General features: G+C 60.9%; 1 protein-coding gene across 2 annotated transcripts; it reads right to left on the bottom strand.

Annotated features, from left to right (window-relative positions):
- Nucleotides 1-1,479: 1,479 nt before the first annotated feature.
- Nucleotides 1,480-15,123, bottom strand: PDLIM7 (PDZ and LIM domain 7). 2 transcript variants are annotated; one of them, XM_054568031.1, is made up of 14 exons: nucleotides 15,052-15,123; nucleotides 14,260-14,366; nucleotides 10,557-10,708; nucleotides 10,443-10,473; nucleotides 9,863-9,981; nucleotides 9,480-9,500; nucleotides 9,107-9,243; nucleotides 8,943-8,979; nucleotides 7,907-7,968; nucleotides 7,518-7,755; nucleotides 6,409-6,589; nucleotides 2,104-2,224; nucleotides 1,899-2,014; nucleotides 1,480-1,746 (listed from the first exon to the last, which is right to left on the bottom strand). In XM_054568031.1, the coding sequence occupies exons 1-14, from the start codon at nucleotides 15,068-15,070 to the stop codon at nucleotides 1,660-1,662; spliced, it is 1,428 nt and encodes a 475-aa protein (XP_054424006.1). In that variant the 5' UTR covers nucleotides 15,071-15,123; the 3' UTR covers nucleotides 1,480-1,659. The 2 variants fall into 2 exon arrangements, with proteins under 2 accessions (XP_054424006.1, XP_054424007.1); XM_054568032.1 differs by lacking the exons at nucleotides 1,480-1,746; nucleotides 1,899-2,014; nucleotides 2,104-2,224; ... (2 more) ...; nucleotides 7,907-7,968; nucleotides 9,480-9,500 and adding an exon at nucleotides 8,386-8,732.
- Between the last annotated feature and the right edge of the window lie 6,278 nt (nucleotides 15,124-21,401).

Consider the following 21,401-nt stretch of genomic DNA (forward strand, 5'->3'; position numbering starts at 1 on the left):
AAGTGAAAGACACTGCTCAACATGCTAGGGACATGTAGGTTGAAAGAAAACCACATCCCACCTGCTCTCCTCTTGGCGTGACCTGCCTGGGTCCAGCTCCCAGGCCCCGCAGGCGTCAGTCCAAGCATCTGTGATTGCTGCCCTAGACCTGCCCCAAACTCCTTCCAGAACTGGGTCCCAGGCAAAACCAGACTTGAATCCTCAGCTGCTCCCTGACTGGTCTCCCAAACGTTCCCCAGGCACCTCATTCAGTCTTTCAACAAGCACTTGTTTGCCATCCCCTCTGTGCCAGACATGGCCCCGGTGCTGACAAGACAGTGTGAAAATAACAAAGGAAGCCCTGCACTCGTCCGCCAGGTCCTCAAGGAACACAACAGCGGGAGACGTCCTGGCCTAGTCTGGGTTCTCCCCTCAGCCCCTCTCCCGTCCAGGCTTGGGGCAGGACGGATGACAATCCCCCGAGGGCAGCAGAGGGCACCAGTAAGAAGCAAGGGCCCCACACAGATGGGGCCAACACCTGCCGTCTCCAGGTGTCAAGGTACCAGGCAGAAGTGAGCTTCCCAGGGGCGCTCACTGGGGAGCAGTGCCCAGGGCCAGCCTGTCCCAGGGCTGCGCACAGAGCTCCAGGCCTGGCTGCTAGCCCGGATCACGGCTCGGTGGCCGTACGAACAGGGTCCGGTCTCCTAACCTTTCACCTGTAAAATGAGCGTAACTAAGATACGTCACGGTGCTGCTGGGAGATGGCAGATGACGTGAGCAATGGCTGGAATAGCCCACATGCCTCTCAGACACCTCCGCTCCTGACCCCCCCGCCCCTGGGGCCCCACTCTAGGCTCCCTGGGAACCGGCACTGGGCCCCGTCTTTGCCATGTCGCTTCCTGCTCCTCTCTCCCCCTCCCCGCAGCCCCCCTCCAGTCTCCCGTGCACCTCACTGATGGCCAGGGCTCTTTCTACAAGTCGAACGTGGTTGCTTCCCTATTTCAAACTCTTCTGTGTCCTGGCCCCGCCGCCCCCGCCCTGCCCTCCGGGGGCAGTCCCAGCTCCTCAGCCTGCCACTGTGGCCTCGCTGGACCTGGGGTCTCCTTCTCTGGCCGCCCCTTTCTCGGCAGCAGCTGTCCAGCAGACGGATGGCAGATGGCACCTCCGGGTCCCATCTCTGCGACCCCATCCCACCCCCTCTTCGCTGACCTCCTCACCAGGCTAGATTGGGCTCCCCCCACTTCTGGGGGTGCCCGGGCCCAGCACATGGGCTCCCATTCCTCTCCTCCCGCCCACCGGGAGCCCTGCATGTCCTCGTCACAGAGACCGCCAGGATGGCCCACCCCAGGAGAACCAGCTCTGTCTACTGGCTACGCGCATCCAATCCCAGCACTCTCGTGCGCAGCGGGGAGGCGCACACGGCACACAGCTGGAAACAGGTTTATTGTGGCACTGGGTGTGAGCAGGGCCGGTGTGGCCAGCACCGGGTGCGATGGTGGGGGAGGGTGTGGGGGAGACAGAGGTGGTGAGGCAGGGCCCGGGGAACCCCAGGCTCGGGCCAGGAGACAGGACTGGGGCGACCTTTGCCAGCCCGACCCAGCAACCTGGTGGGAGGACTCCAGGAAGAGAGGCCCCTTCCCTCCGGCTGGGCAGGGCGGGACAGCAGTGGGCTGCAAGGGCTCATACATGGGAGAAGGCGTGGCTCTTGCAAAGGGGCTTGTCCTTCTTGGAGTAGAAAGTCTTTCCTTCCAGGTTGATCTGACAAATCTGGGGACAGCCACGGTCCAGTCATTTGGGGTTGGGGGTGGCAGGAGAGGCCCCTTCCCAACCCCTCATGAATCCCAGAGGCAGGCGCTGGGAGGGAGGCTGGCGAAGCACAGGGTGCTGGGGGTGGCACCGGAGTCTGAGGGGGCACTCACCGCGCACACGAAGCACGTGTCATGCCAGCTGAAGCCCAGGGCCTCCAGGAAGCGGTCGCCAGCGTCGATCTTGAAGTCACAGCCTCGACATTTTGTGCCAAACATCTTCTCATAGTCTGGAAGGGATGGAGGCGGAGGAGGAGGAGTTGGTTTCTCGGCTGCCTTGGCCCCGCCCCTTTGCCTGGCCCCGCCCCTTACTTCTTACCTCGCTCGCAGTAAGGCGCCCCTTCTTCCATGTAGAAGGCCCTGTTCCGAATGGGTGTCTTGCAGGCCGCACAGGTGAAGCAGTGCACGTGCCAGGTCATCTTCAGGGCATGCATGATTTCCTGGAGGAGGTGACAGTCACCCGGTGGCTCAGCCCACTCCTGTCTAGAGCATGGGACACGGGGAAGCTGGCCTTGGGCCCACTTCCTTCCCACGGTAGCCATGAGGTCTGCACACCCGCCCTCCCACTGTCTGTCTCCAACCCTGAGGTCTCCGGACGACGCCCACTAGGCCTCTACTCCACATGGCCAACCCCGCCGTCCCAGACCTGCTGCTCCCACAGCCGTCCCCACTTCCATTTCCAGCAACTCCAGCCTTCTGCCTGCACAGGCCAAATGCCCTTCTCTCACACCCCACATCAGGCCCCCCTGTCAGGTAGACCTGTCAGGTCTACCTTTGAGGTGCCTCCAGATGCTGACCACCTCTCACAGCGTCCGTGACGTGGGCTGTGAGCCTTAACATCTCTGGCCTGGGTGGCCCCATAAAACCAGCCTCCACGGCCCTCCCTCTGTTCCCACAGACGGACGTCAGCCTGAGCCAGGCCACATCCCCGCTGCTCGAATCCCTGCCTGCTCCACAGCTCTCCGAGCAAAAGGCAGAGCCTGCGAAGGGCCTGGAGACTGGCAGGTCTGGTCTCGGTCCCTCTGCCCCCAACAGGGCCTCTCGCCTGCGGCCAGTGCACCAGGCGCGCCAGGCGCGCCAGCCGTCCCCTCAGGCTGGACGGCTCTGCCCCGATACCTGCCGGCTCAGCCCTCACCTCCTGGCCTCTGCTCACATGTCACCTTCCGCAAGAGGCCCCTCCGGCACATGGGCTCACCCCCGCTCCTGCCTTCCTGACGCCACACTCCCAACGCTTTCGCCCTGTGTTTCCTGTTTTCCATGAACACTTTTCTTACTAAGATAAACTACCAGGTAATTTACCTATTGTATCTGTTGCTTATCACCTGCCTCTCCCCACTTCTTTCTGCTCAAATGTAAGGTCCAGGGGCGCAGGGAATACCAGCTGTCCTATTAGCTGATGTATCCCACCAGCGCCTGGCCCTGTGGGTGCCCAGCAACAAATGCTGTGTGTTGAGTTAATTCGCTCCACTGGCGGGGGAGCAGGGGCTCACTGGCGGGGGAGCAGGGGCTCACTGTGGGGCAGCCCCGGGGCTCTCTCACCAACCAGGGCAGCAGCACTCAGACCTGGGGCAGAGGGCAGCGTGGAGCCTCGAGGGGGGCAGGTCTGAGGACTGAGTCTTGCTTCTTGGCTGGTGACTTGGTCATTAGCTTCCCCTTGACTCTTGGTTCCTTCCTTTGTGAACTAGGAGCCTAACGCCAGCCTGGCAGGGTTGCTGCGAAGATGATTCCGCGTTTGAAGGTGGGAATCACAGACCCAGTGCCTGCCAGGGCCAGGTGGCATAAACAGTAGGGCGCGGTGGGGACAGCGTCATGGGGGAGCACCTGTTCTGCCTGTATGGGCAGTGCTGACCAGTTCATTCTAGAATACCTGTAAGGTCCCGGTTGAAATCTACATGTTAAAGTGAAATTTGGTCCTGGCTGGTGTGGGTCAGTGGACTGAGCTCTGGCCTGAGAACCAGAGGGTTGCAGGCTCAATTCCCAGTCAGGGCACAGGCCTGGGTTGTGGGCCAGGTCCCCAGGAGGGGGCGCACGAGAGGCAGCCACACACTGATGTTTCTCACCCTCTCCTGCCTCCCTTCCCCTCTCTAAAAATAAATACACAAAACCTTTAAAGTGAAATTCGACTTTCAAATGCTGGCCATTCATTTAAAAATGGAAGAGTGAGCCTGGCCAGCGAACTCCAACTCCGTTGGTTAGAGCACTGTCCTGGTGCAGGGGCTGAGGGTTTGATCCCCGGTCAGGGCCCGTGCAAGAATCCGTCAACGAGCCCTGGCTGTGGCTCAGTGAATTGAGCGCCAGCCTGAGAACTAAAAGGTCGCCAGTTTGAATCCTGGTCAGGGCACAGGCCTGGGTTGCGGGTCGGGTCCCCGGTTGGGGGGCGTGTGAGAGGCAACCTATTGATGTATGTCTTGGGCATTGACGTTTCTCTCCCTCTTTCTCCCTCCATTCCTCCCTCTAAAAATAAGTAAAAATCTTTAAAAAATGAACCTATGAACCCACAGATAAATAGAATAACAAATCAATGTTTCTCTCTCCTTTCCTTTCTCTCTAAAATCAATAAATAAAACTTAAATGTTTTTCAAAGTAAACAAATACAAATGGAAGAGTGTGAACCAGGCCAGATGTAAGCGCAGAGAGCACCCAGCTCTCAGATGGCCCATCTGTGCCCCCACATCTCACTCCCGCATCCACCTCACAGCCGCCCTGGCTGGGACTGACCGCTGCCCTCCGTCAGCGAGGCCGAGAGAAAGCGACTTGCCCCAACAGATGACGGGAACTGTTTTTGTGCCCGCATCTTGTTGACTCCAAAGCTGGCCTTTCCCACTGCGTGTGATAAGACAGAGGCTCCGGCAGGAGCGTGGAGGGCCCGGGGCTGGGCCAGTGGGCGCGAGGCAGGGAAGCAGCCTCCTACTGGTGTTCCCAAGAGCCTGGGAGCCAGTTACTAATGTCTATTCTACCCCCTAGTTTCCTACATTTGCCTGCCTCTCCCCTCGCCCCCCGGCCCTGGCCCCCACAGCCTCAGTCCCCCTGCCCCAGGCGTCTTGCTGAGGCACATCTGGCCTCACCAGCCCCCACTCCACACTCCTAACACAGCCCCTGCCCACCTCTCTCACCATACCTCACACCTTCCCGGATGTTGCCGCGGGACACAAGCTGTCCCTTTGCCTGCAGCACAGTCCCTGATCCCTCTCCAAGCTAATTCCTACATGTTTCAAGTTCAGCTGAGAGGCCACTTCCACCCACTCCTTCAAGTGTTTACCAACCACCTCCTATAAATGGGCACAGTTTAAAGTGTGAGTAACCCTGGCTGGTGTGGTTCAGTGGATTGAGCACCAGCCTGCGAACCAAAGGTCGCTGGTTCAATTCCCAGTCAGGGTACATGCCTGGGTTGCAGGCCAGGTCCCCAGCAGGGGACACACGAAATGCAACCACACATTGATGTTTCTCTGCCTCTCTTTCCCCTTCTTCCCTTCTCTAAAAATAAATAAATAAAATTTTAAAAAACTGTGAGCAGAACAGCCCATGTTCATACCTGGGGGACATGCGGGGCAAAAGGACTGAGGGAGAGCAAGTGCATTGTGGGGTGCCTGGCCTGGGGGGCAGGGTGGGCATCAAGGAAGGTGCTCCCGAGGAAATGATATTTGAGTCCCAGGTGAGAAGGAACGAGCGGAAGAGGGCGCTAGGTGTCTGGGCAGAGGGCAGCCCGTGCAAAGCCCAGAGCGGCGGCGCGAACCACGCCTGCGGCTGCCTGACTGGGGTGGGGGGCCGGGATGGGTGGTGAGCCCTGAGAGCAGGGGTCCCAGGCAGCCCCCAGATCAGGATGGGTTCTTTCCGATGTGTCCCCTGTCCCCCAGAACTTCCCTCCAACCCCACTGACGCAATGCGATCGCCCTGCGTCTCTCCCCGCTCTCCACACGGGCTCTGAGCACAGGCCGTCTCCAGTGCTGGGCGCAGGCCAGGCGGGAGGCCAGCCTCCAGTCCCACCATGGAGGGCGAGGGTGCCCTCTAGGGTCTGCCAGGTTCTGCAGTCCCCGCAAGAGGGGACGCTGAGGCCGCAGGGCCACTCTCTGGAACCACTTGTGCAGGAGCCCGGTTTGCCACCCAAGTGCCCTGCAGGACCCAGGAGCCAGCCTGTCCGTGAGCCTCGGCCCCTCGTCTGAGCCGGGTGATAACCTGCCCACTCAGGCTTGTGGGGCGGGCGAGCAGGACATGGAGGCAGTGCAGTCAGGCAGAGCAGCGGGGCCCTGATGCGTAGAGAGCAAATGCAGACGCCCAGCTCGAGGGAGCTCCTGGGGTCCAGCCCGTTCTCCCAGTGGGGTGTGGCCCAGGCTGGCAGGGAAATGGCTGTGATCTTGGGCAAAACTCCCTCATCTATAAGAAGGGAGCGACCAAACTGACTTCACAGCGGGACTGTGACGCTGGATGCCCACACGGAGAAAGTACCCACGTGAACTGTCACTAGAATGACGAAGGCTGGTGACATTCAGTCTCCCGTCTAACAACGGAAGCGCCATTTTTTGCTGAGCACACATCTGCCCACAACAGACATCTTTCCCAGCCTCCCTTGCCCCTCAGTGCCGACAGGGTAGGCCTTGACTTCCACCCACCCGCCGACCCTACTCACGCCTGCGATCTTTTTCTTGCACTTGGCACAGCTCGGCGCGTAGCGCATGTCATAGCAGGGCGGGCAGAAGATGGCCCCCTTCTCCTCGAAGAAGCCGCCCTCTTCCAGGACCGTCCCACACTGGCTGCACACGAACTCCTCGGGGTGGTATGCGTGGCCCAGCGCCACCAGGTAGCGGCCCCTGGGGGAGGCGAGGGCAGTGAGAGGGACTGATACAAACGAGGCGGAGCCCCTGGCTGGAGCCGCAGCGGGTTTACCGAACGCCGATCCTGCAGCCCGGAAGGGGAAGCTTCCCACCGAAGGGAGAGAATAGGCTTGGGGGATGACTGGCCCATGGTCGCACCGCGAGAATGGTGTCACTTTATGGCAGACGAGGGAGCGGGACGGGGTGGGGGCAGGGAGGAGGGCCACACTGGGTGGGGCTGCACCCGAGGGAGGAACCGGGGCCCTGGAGGGCAGGAGGCCCAGTGTCCATGAGTCCTGATGACCAGTGGGCACCTGAGCCGACCCCGGCGCCCGCCCCGTCCTGCTTGCCTGCGCCATCTGGCCTGGGCAGGGCCCAGAGGCCCCGGACACACAGCCATGCTCTGGAGAGCATCAGGGCGGACAGGAGTCGAGAGTGGGGGTGGAGCTGAGAACCAGCAGCCTCTCAGATCTGGTACACTGACGCTGCGGCGGGGTTTGGCCCCGCTGGAGCCCAGGGAGCGGTGCAGGAAGGGCCCCTGGCCTGTCTGCTGAGAGCAGAGGCTTAGCACAGTGAGTAGGAGAGAGGCAGAGGGGCCGGGAGGGCAGGCCCTTCTCTGCCCGAGAGCAGCAAGTGTACAGGAGCCGCTGATGCCCCATTGGCACTTCCTCTGTTTCACCGGGGCAAACGTTGATGGAGGCTGATGTGCGGAGGGGGCATGAGATGAGTCTGATTCAGAGCCTGAGGACCCAGGCCAGGCCCCTCCCCCCACTCCGGATGGGAACTGAATCCTTGTTCTCGTGCAGCAGCAGCTGAGATGAGCAGGGAGACAGATGGAGGGGTTGGGGGGCAGTGGCCAGAAAGACACTAGGACCAGGCATCAGGACAGGAAAGACCCGAGCAGGGAAGGAACAGGACCACCCACCGGATGACCTTGTGGCACTGGTGGCACACAGGAGTCTTGCCACTGCCGCCACCGCCCCCTGCGGCGCCCCCTCCAGCGGCCGCCTGCACAATGGAGGTGCGGTTCTGCAGGGGCGTGGGTGTGGCGGGCTGGCTGTGCCGGGTCAGCACCGTGCTCGTCTTGTCCGGGGCGTAGCGCTCAGCAAATGCAGGGTCCACGGCCCAGGGCGGGCGGCTGGTGGGGCTGGGGGTGGTCGGGCCTGCCAGGGCCAAGGAAAGTGGTTCCAGGGCAGTGCCCAGGGACCCCCAAAAGACAGGGGACAGAACCTAGGGCGGCCTGGAGGGGCCCACCACCCCCGTACCGCTGGAGGCTACCCACCCTTCCCCAGGCCCAAGCCCACTCTCTCTTACCAGGCCAGGGTTCCTGGGGTGTAGCTGAGGCTGGGACTGGGGCTTCTGTCCTGGGCACCTGGCTGCAAGATCTGCCATTCAAGGCACTGTACGACTGGGTCTAATGAGATCCCACCCCCCAACCTCGGTCCTGTTGGTCCCCTGGGAGATGCCTGGGTGCACGACACTGTTGGGCTGGACTCCAGATTCCGCTGGCGTAGGGGCGAGGGAGGCAGCTTCTGCTAGTCAGGCTCCAGCGGGCTCATCTATTGTACGGGGCCGGGAGGTGGGGGGGCTCTTGCTTCTGGGGCATCTCTTGGAACCCTCCCAGCCCTGAGATCCCACTCTGATGGCTGGGCCCCTTTGTCAGCTCCCACCTCCCACTGAGACCCAGCCTGGCAGGGCTCACACCGGGTCTAAACCACCTGTTACCCCCACACCCAAAACACAAATGCAGCCCACAAAGACAGAAGACAGAGGCAGAGAAAGCAGGACTGAGAGTGTTTATTTCCATGCCCAAGCCAGCACAGACCTGGCAGACGGCAGCACCAGAGGGCAAAGAGGGAAGGCAGTGGCAGACGAAGCCAGGCCTTGTGCCAGGCGGGCAGCCCGGGCCAGGCCAGCAGAAGGTTCAGTCCAGGGGCAGGAAAGGATGGGTCAGGGAGGCAAAAGCTGGAGGCACCGGGGGTGCCGGGGCAGGAGGAACAGAGAGAGACAGGCAGAGGGGACAGCTGGCTGGCCAGCACCGGGCTACGACTGCACGTTGAGCACGTGGGCAGAGCGCTGGTGGTGCCAGTCCCGGAGGCGGGTGTAGCGTGGGCTCTGCAGCTCCAGGACATACTTTTCCCTGGGGGGCAGAGAGAAGGAGGAGGAAGTGGGAGGAAGGAGAGATGGAAGGGAGGATGGAAGGGAAGGAGGGAGGCAGGAAGGCAGGAAGGCAGGAAGGCAGGAGGGAGATCGGAGAGCTCTGGCTGGGGCCCCAGGAGCAGACACAGGGCGGTGGCTGGAATGGGAGAGGCAGGAGATGAGAAAGAGGGGCTGGTGCCACGCTTCGTACCTTGACTTCTTCAGGTGCTCCTCATCCGGGTCTTGCACTGAGAAGGCAGAGGCAGGCATTGACCAAGAGAAGACAGAGGCCACCCCAGCCTCGAGCCCTGGCCGAGCCCCGGCCCACGCTGGGGGCCAGAAGGAGAGTCTGCCCTGCCCTGGGCCACCACTTACTGAACTCGGTGCCCGTGAGGTGGGCGAGGATGCGGAAGGAACGGGACTGGCCCGTCCCGGGCCGCGGCCGCCAGTCCTCTGTGTCCTCCATCAGCCGCTGCTTGCTGGCGTCTGGGACCAGCGGTCGGAGCGGCTGTCTGTGGGGAGGGTGTGGCTCAGAACCTCGCGCGAGGGGTGGGCAGTGGGGCAGCCCCTCCCTGGAGCTTGCGCTTGTGGGCTATGGTGACCGGAGAGGGGAAGGGCAGGGCTGGGCGGACAAGGGGGCAGGCAAGTGAGGGGGAGGGGGGCGAAAGGGGTGAGGGTCAGGGTGGGGAGGGGCCACTGCCCGGAATGCCAACAGGAAGGAAGAGAGGAACAAGCAGAGGGGGCTCACTGACTTGTCAGGGGTCTGCACCTGTGAAGGAAATAGACAGATGGGACAGATAAAGGAAAAAAGGGACAGACACATGAGAAGAAGAAAGATGGCAAAGGGTCAGAGCGGCCAGGAGCAAGGCTGCACTGAGTGTCTGGGGCTCAGTGGGCCCAACACCGCACCCAACCCCGGCCGCCAGCGGGGGGTGCTGGCTGGCTCAGGGCTCCCGGGAGGGCAGCGCCTGGGCAGGAGCCACAGCCCCCAGGAGGGGCCCTGAACCTGCAGGCGCCGCCCCGGCCACCAGGGGCCGCTGCCGCACGGTGCCAGCCGGGCTGAGGTGCAGAGCGGACAGAGCAGCAGCGGGTGGACAGAGCGTGGGCGGTGGGCGGGCAGGACAGACGTACCCATTCTGCTGCGGGGTGCTGTCAGCGAGCGGGGGCGCCCCGAAGGGCCGCGCCGTCTTGTTGAGGGAAGTGCTGGGTGCAAAGGTGTACCGCGGAGGGTCCGCGGTAGGGGTCAGGGCCTGGGCGGAGACAGAGCCGGGCAGGGCCGGCCGGGGTGTGGGGAGCCTGGGCCAGGGCCGTGGAGAGGGGTGCTCCAACCCCACCCCTACACATCTGGATGAAGTTTTGGGGGAGGGGTGACTTGGGTTTTAAGGGGCCCATTTGGGAGCAATGATATCAGCCAACGAGTGCGGCGAGCAGCACAGGCCGGCAGAGGCAGGCAAAGGCAGCATGGACAGACAGGCAGACATGCGCGGTCCGACCGACCGTGCGGCAGCCACCCGCACCGCTCTCACCGCTCCCCCCGCCCCCCCTCCCCCGCCCGCAAATCCCAGGTCTCCTCACTCTCCCGGAATCCATCTTCCGCCCCCTACTACCAGACAGGGTTGGGGGTACCCAGGCGGCTGTGTGGGGAGGGCAGGCCAGCAGGGGGTCCAATCCCACCCCACCACCACCCAGATGGTCCAACGCTGTCGCTTACCTTCTGCTGTTTGCTCTGAGCTGGCTGGGCTCTGGAAGAGAACCAGGAGGGGTGTGACAGGGGAGGGCCGAGGACGAAGTCACCCACCGGCTGGGTGGGCCAGAGTCCACGTACCTGCTGAGACCCAGGCTGAGGCGCTCTCCACAGGCTCGGATCTTGTTCTGGGCTTCGATGTGCGTGAGGCCCCCGGCATGCTCACCGTCGATGCTCAGCACCCAGTCGCCCACGGCGACCCCAGCCTGTGCAGCCTTGCCCCCAGGAGTGAGCTGTGGAGAGAGGAGGGTCACCAGGGTGCCAGACTGCAGACCACGCGGCGGCCAACAGCAGTCGGCCTGCCTGAGCGGCCTCTCTTTTGGAACCCGGGGCCTCTTCACTCAGTACCTTCGGCAGCTGTTGGCTACTGAAGGGATCTGGGAGGGGTGTGGCGGGCTCACCTGAGCTTCACAACCACCCAGCTTATGTTCACCTTCATGACCCTCCCCACTGTCCAGAAACTGCCATGACGTCACCCTCAGGCTAAACCCCAAGTGTCTCAGCTCAACTGGCCGCTTTCCTATGCTGTTCCACCCCAGACGTGCCCTCTGGCTTATGCAGGTGGCAAGTTCCTCTCTGGCACCCCTGGTTCTCTTGCCGACTCCTTCACTCCCAGCATCTTGTGCTGCGACGACCTCCAGGGATCTGCCAGGACCTCCTGAGGGCCAGGAATAGGCTGCATCATCTCGAGGTTCCCAGGGAACAATGCCTAACCGAAGAGAGCCCACCGTGTCAGCGGGGGCCTCTTGGCTGTAAATGGCTGTCACCCAAGCCTTCAATTGCCATTTACCCTCTCCAATCTTTTGGGCTCTGGTTAGAGATCCCTGGTTACTGTTGCAAATGAGGGGCAATAGCAGGCGGGAAGGAATGGTCACCACCAGTGTGAGCTGAGACCACCAGGGATGGCTTCTGGGAAGTGGGCCTTGGGGACAGGAGGGGTATGTCTTGCCCAGGAAGTAAGGGTTCACTTCTGAGGGCTCGAAGGCTGTGGAAAGGAACCAGAACTGGGCCTTGAGGTTAGCAGGTGCCGTGAGCAACCAGGCAGGGCGGCACTGCTGTGCATGGGCCTGAGCTCCCCAGCCTGCCTGGCCGGTGGACAAAGGGCCCGACGGTGAGTAGGCTTCTGTGGGGAAGTGCGAGAAGGGAGAGCCATACTTCACAACTGGGGGCTGGGGCTGGGGCTGGGGGGTTCAGGCTGCCAAAAGCCCCCTGAGGCTCCTCAGGTGTGCGGGCGCACGGGCTGAGCTGAAGCAGAAAGAGGGGCGGCAGAGAGTAGACGCAGGGAATGATAGCCCTGGGGCACGAAGGGAGAGACGGGTTTGATGGCTATTTTGTGCTTGGGAGGCTGGAAGGGAAAGACACTGGGTGACCCCTTCTTCACTCGCTGAGGAGTAACAACACGGCTTAGGTTTATCGAGCACCTAGTGCTGCCACATACTGACGCTGAATCTTCTAGCAACCCTGTGGCACAGAGCCTGGGGTTATGCCCATTTTACACATGGGAAAACAGAGAGGTTAAGTAACGTGCCCAGCTGGTACAAAGTGGGCCAGGACCCTGACCCTAACACTCCACTACACCAGGCCGCCTCTGCCAAGCGCTGGGGCCCAACTCAGAGGTCAGCCGACCAGGAAAGACTCCCTGATCCCCTGGCTGGATCTGGAACCTGGATCCCCTACCCACTTTTAGTTCAGGCCAAGCCCTTACAATGGGTTTAGGGAAGTGACGCCCTTGAGGGGAAGTGACTTACTGCAGGTCATGGTGAGTCAGTAGAAGGGAAACCTGGCTCAGCCACTCCCCACCCACAGGGCCGGCTCCTGGGAGGGTGCGAGCTGAGCCTGAGCTGGGGGTCTTGGGGCGGCGTGAGCAGAGAGGGGCTGTGGAATTGGGACAACTTCCTTCCTAGGAGTGGGAGTGAGCAGCACAGGAAGCACAGGAGGGATCCGGGATCCGGGAGGGGTCAGAGAGGTGGAGAGGAAAGAGGGCGAGCTAGGGGGGCAGGAAGGGGCGGAGAGGGCTGGGGAGAGAAGCGAGGAGGCCAGAGGGACCAGGAGAGGGAAAGCCAGGGGCTGGACACTGCATGGGGTGAGGGGTGAGTCAGCCTGAGGGCTCCACTGAGCAGCCCAACCTCCCCAGTCCCAGACGTTACCTCATCTCCCAGGCCTGGGCCCCCAGCCAGCCCTAGCCCCTCCCTCCTCCCTCCATACTGGGGTCAGGGGAGTGGGAGAAGGACGCCCAGCTCATAAAAGACCACCCCACCCACTCACTAGGGCCCAGGTCCAATTCCAGGGCTGTGCTTAGCTGGTGGCCCCACCCACAAGCTGGGGCCGCTGACAAGGGAGCCAAGAGTGCCCCCAACAGGCCACATCTGGAAAGTCCATCCCCCAGGATACTAGGCTGCCCATCCCCACCAACGAAACAGGCTCAGAGGCCAGCTAAGGCCTGGGGCTCCCCAGCCACACTGGCCAGCGCTTTCCCGAAGAGGGGAGGATAGGGTGGGTTTTCATGGCCAGAAGGGCTTGAGGATTGTACAGGCGTGGGCGTGTGGTAGGAGGACCACTGCCCTTAGCTGCCCTGCTGGCCGGGCAGTTTCCAGGGGAGACCGAGGAAAAGTCCCTGGAAAAAACAGTGACGGCCTCCCTGCCATGGCCACCAAGCCCAGCTCCCACAGGCAGACTCCACTGCCCACCCTCTGGGCAGTGCCTGGACAACCTTCTGGCCCCCACCGGGCTGTGCTTGCTCTGGGCTTCCTGCCAACAGCTGCCTGCCCACAGGGTGCCTGGGTGGGCCTCTCTGGACCGGCCCACTGGGCGCAGGAATTCCCCGCCCCCTCATAACCCCAAGACCGCAGTCAGAAACACCAGCCCAAGGGCTGGCCTCGCTGTATCTGGGCAGGCAGTTAGTTCTCTGTACCCGACACCTGACCCTACAGCCAGAGCTGTGGCCTGGTGGTCACCGGCTGAGGCACCCACTAGTGGGGTTCAGGGGTCCAAGCCTAGGCCAGCCATTTTTGGTTCTGCAGACTCCAGCCACCAGCTGGCCATCCCAGTGTGGGGCTGCATTCTTGGACTTATAAGGCAACCCCCCTGCCACAGGGAGGAGCCAGCCCCCAGCTCCGCCCCTACCAGGGCAGGCTTTCAGGGGCTGAAGTCAGAGCCCTAGAGACCATTCCACACCCACATGGGGTCAAAGGCCACTATATCCTGAATGGGACCAGTGGGTGGGAATGCAGGTCCTCATTAGGCTGGAGAAACTATGCCCCCCCTTCACCCCCCGCAAAAACTGCAGACCATCCCAGTGTCGGAATTCCAATCCCTGCTTGGCCATGGAATGTTGGAAGGAGCCCTTTCACCTCTCAGCCCCGAGTTCCCTCATCTGGGAAAACAGGATGATGATAACGGCTACTTCCTGGGTAGCAGTCAGGCTGCAGTGAGATCTCGCAGTCAGAGCACTCTGCCTGCGGCCAGGCTCCAAGTATTGCATCGCTCCCTCAAGCAGACTGATCACTTTCTAGAGACCTCACCCTCCTGCAGAATGGTCATTCCCGGGGCCTCAGAGGTGGCTCTGGGGGCTTTGTGGAACGGCATCTGGGAGTGCAGTGCTGGAAAAGTGTGGGGGCTCCTCTCCATTCACCCAGTTAGTAGTCCTTCTGGCAGGTGCCACCCACACATCTGAACCTGGACACCTCGTGATCTATTGGCCTTGGCTCAGACTCCTCCCATCACCCACGAGAGACCTGAGCACCCAAAGACTTCTGAGGGAGCCCCTCCCCCAACCTAGGCTCACCCGGGAGATGGAGAGGGGCACATTGAAGTCCTTGCCCCCCTGCAGTCGAAAGCCCCAAGGGGCTGGTCCCTCCAGCACCACCTTGAAGGAATCCATGGTGCTTGCTCCTGAGAAGAAAGAAAGGTTTGTAGCCCACATGCTAGCGCAAGGTAGGTGCAGCTCCGGACACCAGCCTTGGACTGGTGCCAGGCAGGCACGGGAAGACGCTGAGCACACCCAGGGAACGGGTAGGCAAGCAAGCACCTTGTCAGGTTTGCCTGGGCTGCTGTCTAGCAGATCTCACTTTGGAAAGACAGAGCCAACCTCCCTCCTGTGAGGACTGGGAGGGTAAGAGAGCCCGCATCCAGGCCTGAGGTTCTTTGCACCAAGGAGCAGGCCGCAGAGCTAAAGTGGCATGACCTCCCCCCAAGCCAGCTCTGAGCCCCCGACGGATGGGGTGAGTCAGGGGCCGGCGCTCCTCTCCCCCGCCCCCAGATCCCGGCAGGCAGGCCTCTGGCTGGAGCCTGCTCGGACTATATAAGGCGTGTAAGCTGACACTGTGCAGAGAGCCAGCGGAGGGAGCACCCGGGGGTTTGGGACTCGAGGGGGAGGGGTGGGGAAAGAGACGGCTGGAGCGGGTCCTAGCCATTCCGAGACCGGTCGAGGCTGCTGGTAGCCAGGCGGGACCCCCTAGACGCAGGGGGCTGGGGGAACGGCGGGGATGCGGCCCCTGGAGAGATTGGTGGGGGTTGGGACCCCATGGGTTGGGCAGGAAGGGGATTCATCCTAGAGCCCAGTGGAAGTGGTGCTTACCACACACGCCTGCTATCATACGGATGTGACTCAGTTTCCCCCGGACCCCCGCCCGGGCCCGTTGCCGCGACCAAGTCCCGGGCGCGTGAAGAAGCGCAGGCGCCAATCGGACCAGCCGCAGCCGGCTTCGCCGCAGGAAGGCGGAGGCGGAGGCGGGGTCCGAGGCAGGGGCAGGAGCCTGGGCCCGCGGGAGGAAGCTCAGCGCTGGCCACGACCCCTAGTGCCTTCTGTGGTCCCTAGCAGCCCCCTGATCCCTGCATGGCTCAGCCCCAGACGCCCCTTGCAGTCGCTTGTACCTGCTCTGCCCCGCCGGGGCGCTGCTCAGCGCCAGGTTCCAAGGGGCCACCTTGGGATCAGCCGCCGCGTTCTGACCCCGCCCCCGCAGCCGCAGCCCGCTTTGAGCCCGCGGGAAGGGGCGGTGCCTGAGGCCACGCCCATAAAAGCCACGCCCACGAGCGGCCGCTCCCGCCTAGGGAAGCCCCACCCAATCCTTCCGCTTGCCCAATCACGAAGTCTGGTCCCCAGTTGCGGTGGAAAACAAGGCCTCCCGAATCCCCTCCTTGGGGCGGGGCCTGGGCAGGGCCTGGGCGGGGTCTGGCAGAGGTCTGGCACCCAGCAGCTTGCGCCTCCCGCTGGCGAGTGAAAAGAAAGCAGCCTTCGGAAACGATCGTCTCTGAACCTTAATTTCCATCTCGGAAAAATGGGACAATTAATACTCGCCTCGCCCTAGCTAGTGTGGCTCAGTAGGTTGGAGAGTAGTCCCATAAACCAAAAGGTCGGGGTTTGATTCTCGGTGAGGACACATTCCTAGGTTGCGGTTCGGTCTCCGTCCATACTAGAGGCAACCGATCGCTGCCTCTCACATCGATGTCTCTCTCTCTCTCCCCCTACTTCCCCTCTCTCTAAAATCAATACTCATGTCTTCATGTGAGGATACAAAAAATAGTAATAACTCGCCTCTCAGGGCCGTCCTGGGGACTGCCATTGTTTGGAGTTGAGGCTCAGACGTTGGCGGCTCCAGAATTTCTAAATCGGAGGGACTTGGTGGAGGGCCGCATATCGAAATGGGGTTAGTTGAGGGGGTAACAGGGGAGCTTGAAGCTAGGTTTGCAAAACACTGATTCTGTGGAAGGCAGAAAATCATGGCAGGAGCAGACAGAAGTGGAGAGGGCTGTTGGCTGGCTCCTGAGCCTGACCTGTGGCCCTGCCCTCACTCCCCTGAGACCACAGCTCAGCGGGGACCCCATATTGTTGCGATGGGCTATGTCTTAGTACCCAGAGAGGGCAGCGCCGCCGCTAGGAACGTGTCAGAGTCTCCACTTTGCCGCCTCCACCCCCTCATCAGTGCAGGCGCAGGGGGAAATTTAGCGGGGAGGGGAGCCTGCCGGCGAGGGAACAGGCGCCCACCCCTGAGCCCCTTTGAGGACATGGCCCCTGCTGTTCTCCCCCTCCGCCATCATCACGTTTCCCTCTGCTGTGTCACTCCCCTCACAGGCAAAAGCTGCTGTAAGAATCTAGTGTTCTCTCCTGACCCCACTTCCCTCCCCACTAAGGCTCTTTTATTCTCCTCCCCTTGAGAGTAAAATTCCTCGAAGGAGTTATCTGTGGCCCTGTCTCGACTTGCTTTCCCCCATTCTCTCCTGAACCCACTCCAGTCAGGCTCTTGTTCCCCCCAGTCCTTTGAATGACTTCCCTCTTCTCAACGTCTCCAATAACCTACAGTTATCAAATCAGTGGTGCTCCCTCGGCGTTCCTCTGACCGCCTGGGGGCACGGCAGGTGCACTTCCTCTTCCCCTGGCTTCGTGCTCCCCTCCCCCCCAACTGCTCCTTCTCCACCTCCCATGGAGACTTGTCATCGGCCTCCCAGCCTGGCCTTTGGATCTTTCTGCTCCACACTCACTCTGAGACTTCATCCTGCCCTGTGGCTTTCAATAACCCCTACATGCCAAGGACTCCCAAATTATATGTCCAGCCCTGACCTCTGCCAAAAAGCTCCAGACTCTCAGATCCAACCACCTGCCCAATCTCTACTTGCATGCCTACTGGAGCTCTCAAATCGTCATGTCCCAATTTAAACTTGTGATTTCTCACCTCCCTCACTCCTCCCTCACCTCAATAAATGGCTGCACTATTTGTCATCCTGGCCCAGTAAAAACTATGAAGTGATCCTTCCTTTTCCTTCTCTGTCATACTCTCGATTCTGCAAATGCCGCCTTCAGGCCATGTTCCACCTGTGATCACCGCTGCCGCTGGTGTTGCTGCCACTCATCTGGTGCCTGGAAACCCTAATAGTCTCCTAACAGATCTCTCTGCTTCTACCCTTGTCCACTCCAGAATTTTCTCCCCGTGGCAACCAAAGTGGTATTTTTAAAGCAAAAATGATACCACATCACTCTTAGCTTTTAGCATTCCTAAAATGTTGCACCTAAAATAAAACTAAAGGCCTTAAGATGCACGTGACGTTAATAAACTGGTTCAGCCTCCCACCACTGCCCTCCTTGGTTACTTCACTCCAGCCACCCTGTTCCTCAAACATGCCAAGCACCTGGCTGCCTGGGACCTTCTGCCTGAAACACTTCTGCCCAGGTGTCCAAACGGCAGGCGCTGTCACTTTGCTCAGGCCTCTCTGCTCAGATGCGGCCTCTGAGGGGCCTTCCTTGCTCGGGTTGTCTAAAATGGCAGCCCCTGACGCCTCACCTGCGTCATGCACTAGTCCCTTATCCTGCTTTCTTTTCCTCCATGGCACTTACTTCCATATGACATTTATTAAGTATTTGTTTCTTCATTGCCCTTTGTCCCCATTAGAATGTCAGTCCCAGGGTAGCAAGGGGCTCCTCTGTCTTGTGTACCATTTCCCCAGTGCCTTCACACCGTGAGGATGAAGGAAGAATTGAGAAAGTGAAACAGCAAATGAGCAAAGGAAGAAAGGGCGGCCTGGGGGTCCTGGCAATCCTCCAGCAGACGGGACCCCAGCAGCCAGTTGCTTGAGCCTGTTGTGCAAGCAAGGCTCAGGCCTAGAGGAAGCCACCCCAGCTCCCAGCACAGGTGCCCCTGGGTAGAAACAGGTCCTGGGCTAGGACGCAGTGCCCCCTGGTGGCCAGGACACTTGCAGCTCCAAAGCAAGGCCCCTAGAGTCCTGGAGGTTTCCAAACACTTTGTCTTCCATCCTGGTTGGAACCTCAGAACAACAGCCATGAAACAAAGACGCTTAGATTTTTACTAACGGAAAGGATGCCAGACTGGGTACCCAGAGTCCTGGGTTCTAGTCCTGGCCATGTCCTTGACTCTGTGGGTAACCTGCGGTTGAACTGGAGTTTGCTCTGCTGGCAAGGGCAGGCTTGCACTCTGGAGCAGAGTGGTCCCTGCTGCAGCCCCCCTTAATGGGAGCCCCCCCGCAGCTTGCTCTACGGCAGGCCGCCTGATTGCTCCCGAGAGCACCTTATTATCAGGAGGAGCATCCACAGTGGGGCCGAAATCTGCCCGCCCCCCAACTGTGGCTTCACTATCCTTCCGGGCTGCCCCCTGTGGCCACAGACACCCTGGGACAGCACTGCACAGATCACCTGTCCCTCATCCTCCCTTCACACGTGACATTTGGAGATGCATGTTAGACACCCAGAATCTAGCACCCGGTTGCACTTAAATCCAGAGCTCCTGGGAGAGGCCAGCGGTGATGAAGTGCCTTTGCTCTGTGAGATGGAGAGACAGGATCGGCTCACTTAGGGCCACGGTTCTCAACCTGGACACGCACTGTCATCGCCTGGGCAAGCACGGCAATGGCCCTGCCAGACTGAAGCCCCAGCCCCTGGGTGTGGGCCCAGGCCTGGGCATTTTTCAAGGACTCCCAGGGGATTCCGTGTGCAGCCAGGGCGGAGCTACACTGACTCTGAGGCCAGAGCCCAGGCAGCACTCGGGCAGAGGACGGCTGTCAAGGAGGGCTGCCGAGTGCAGCTGAGAAGTTGGGAGCGTCCAAGTCACAAGGAGAGTCTGGGTTGCTTTTATTTTGGAGAACATGGAGGTTGGCGACCCCGATAACAGCAATGTGGTGGAGTGGTGGGCACCCCTGGGAGACTGGAGCTGGTGGAAGGGCGAATGGGAAGTGAGAGTGGAAAGGAGAGGAAATCAACTCTTTTGACTTCTTTTTCCATGACGAGGAACAGAGAAGTGGGGAGGATTTGAAGTCAAAGAAAGGTTTCTTTTACAGATGTGTGGCTGGAAATGATGATGATGAAAACGATGAGATTAATGGGTCGAGGAGAGAGGGGACAGCTCAGAACCATTTGCTGAACTGTGAGGTGGGAGGAGCCGGGGCCAGAGCACCCGCCTTGGGAACAGGAAGTAGGTCAGGAAGGAGCCCGTGCAGATGCTGGTGCACTTGTAGGTGAGGTGGTGGGAGGTGGAGGGTGTTCACCTCTTTTTTTAGAGAGAGGGGAAGGGAGGGAGAAAGAGCAGGAGAGAAACATCACTGTGTGGTTGCCTCTCATGCGCCCCTGCTGGGGGCCTGGACTGCAACCCAGGCCTGTGCCCTGACTGGCAATTGAACCAGTGACCTTTTGGTTTGCAGGCCGGTGCTCAATCCACTGAGCCACACCAGCCAAGGCTAAGTGAACATTTTTTTCTATTATTTTTAAAATTTTTCAATTACAGTTGACAGTCGATGTTATATGAGTGGAGGTGTGTGGAGGGTGCCCACCTCTGTCAGGTGTCTATCTGCAAGGTAAGAATGGACAGGGAGGTGGGGGGAGGTGTGAAGGTCGCGGTGAGGGGAAATCAGCTGCCTGGGACGCAGGCTGTCTGCGCAGCCGGAGAGCCTGCCCACGTGAGGCTTGAGATCGCTCTGGTAAAAACAGCGCAATCGGCCTGGTTACATGAATTTCTCTGGCCGTGGGAAGCTGCCAGATACAGAGGAAAGTCAGGTCCACCCAAGGCTGGAGCCTTTCTGGACAAACACGATGGAAGGAGAGAGGAGTGCGAGGGGGTGGAGCACAGAATCTAACTGGGACAAGGACAGCAGAGTGGACAGCAGCCATGCAGATAGCGATGGAGGGTCACTCCAGTTCCGGGCAGCTGGGGACGAGCCGCATTGCCACGCCAAAGGAAGTGGGCCAGGAAGAGGGAAGGAGGGGGCCAGAGGCAGATGCTTGGAAATAAGATTGTGTCACTCTGAAGTGACGATGGAGCGTCACCACCATGGAGACAAAGTTCAGGGTGTGCCAAGGGTGTGGTGCACTGAGGCAGAGTTGTGGTCTGGGGGCCAGGAGGCCAGTTCCCCAGGTCATGTTCTTGTGTACTGGGAGGCCCCAGGGGTGGTGACAGGAAGCCGCACGAGGGGAGGACAGTACAGAAGGCACTGAAGTCTTCCTGAGACATGTTTACCTCCCTCTGGGGTGGAGGCTCCTGGGACACAGCAATGTCACCAGTGCCTGGCGCAGAGGAGGCACGAGGTGAAACGCGCAGCGAAACACGAACGAGTGCATGCCTGCTGCATAATTTGCTCTCAAGCCTGGGCAGTTGAGGGAACCGAGGCCACTCTTCCCCAGAGTGTCCACGCACTCGGGCGTCTCAGCAGGTGCAGGGCTTTGGGGAATGCACGTGCGTTGAGTCCCTTGCACCCGCCCCTCCAGCCACCCCATCACCTTCTCCCCGCCCCCATCCACCTCTCCTCAGCCCAGGCCTCCCAGGCTCCAGCTGGGCTCCCTCAAATTTGGCCTCCCCTCCGCTCCTTCCAGAGTCTGAATGTCCCTCTGCTGAGGGTGACACCAAGATCTTTGCAGGACAGTCAGGCTTCTCAGGCTCAGCCACTAACTCCCCTCCGCCCCTTGGAGCCCTCTATGTCCACGCTCTTCCCTTCCCCTCTGTGCCTTGTGCGCTCACTCTTGGCCTGGAAGCCCTAGGGCTCCCCGCCCGCCTGGTACAGGCTTGCCTGCCCTTCGAGATCCATGCAGAGAGCACCTCCCTCCTCCTCTGCCCACTGTCCGGCGCGGGTGCACACGGGGCCACGCTGTCTGCATCCTGGCCGCTCGCTGGCGTGGACTTGAGACCGCTGGGAGCAGAGGTCAGGTCCAGGTCAGCCACGCCCCCAGAGCCCAGCAGAGGACACTGGCGTCTGCTGCAATACCTGTGAGGCAGGGTCTGTGTGCCTGTGAGGGCCCCAGGCGCCACTGCAGGGGCTGAGGTGTGGCGCGGCCGAGAGCCACAAGGCAGGGTGGAGCAGGGAGCTAGAGGCTTTATTCTCAGCCGACCTGTACACTGTACACTGGGGGGGGGGGGGGGGGGGGGGCAGGGCACGGGGAGGCTGCCGCACAACATCTGCCTTGTCCCTGAGGCCAGAGCGGATACGGGGCCCTGT

This window comes from Pteronotus mesoamericanus, unplaced genomic scaffold (assembly GCF_021234165.1).
Source record: "Pteronotus mesoamericanus isolate MK-2021 breed Mesoamerican mustached bat unplaced genomic scaffold, CSHL_Meso_final contig_2, whole genome shotgun sequence".
Taxonomy (NCBI): Eukaryota; Metazoa; Chordata; class Mammalia; order Chiroptera; family Mormoopidae; genus Pteronotus; species Pteronotus mesoamericanus.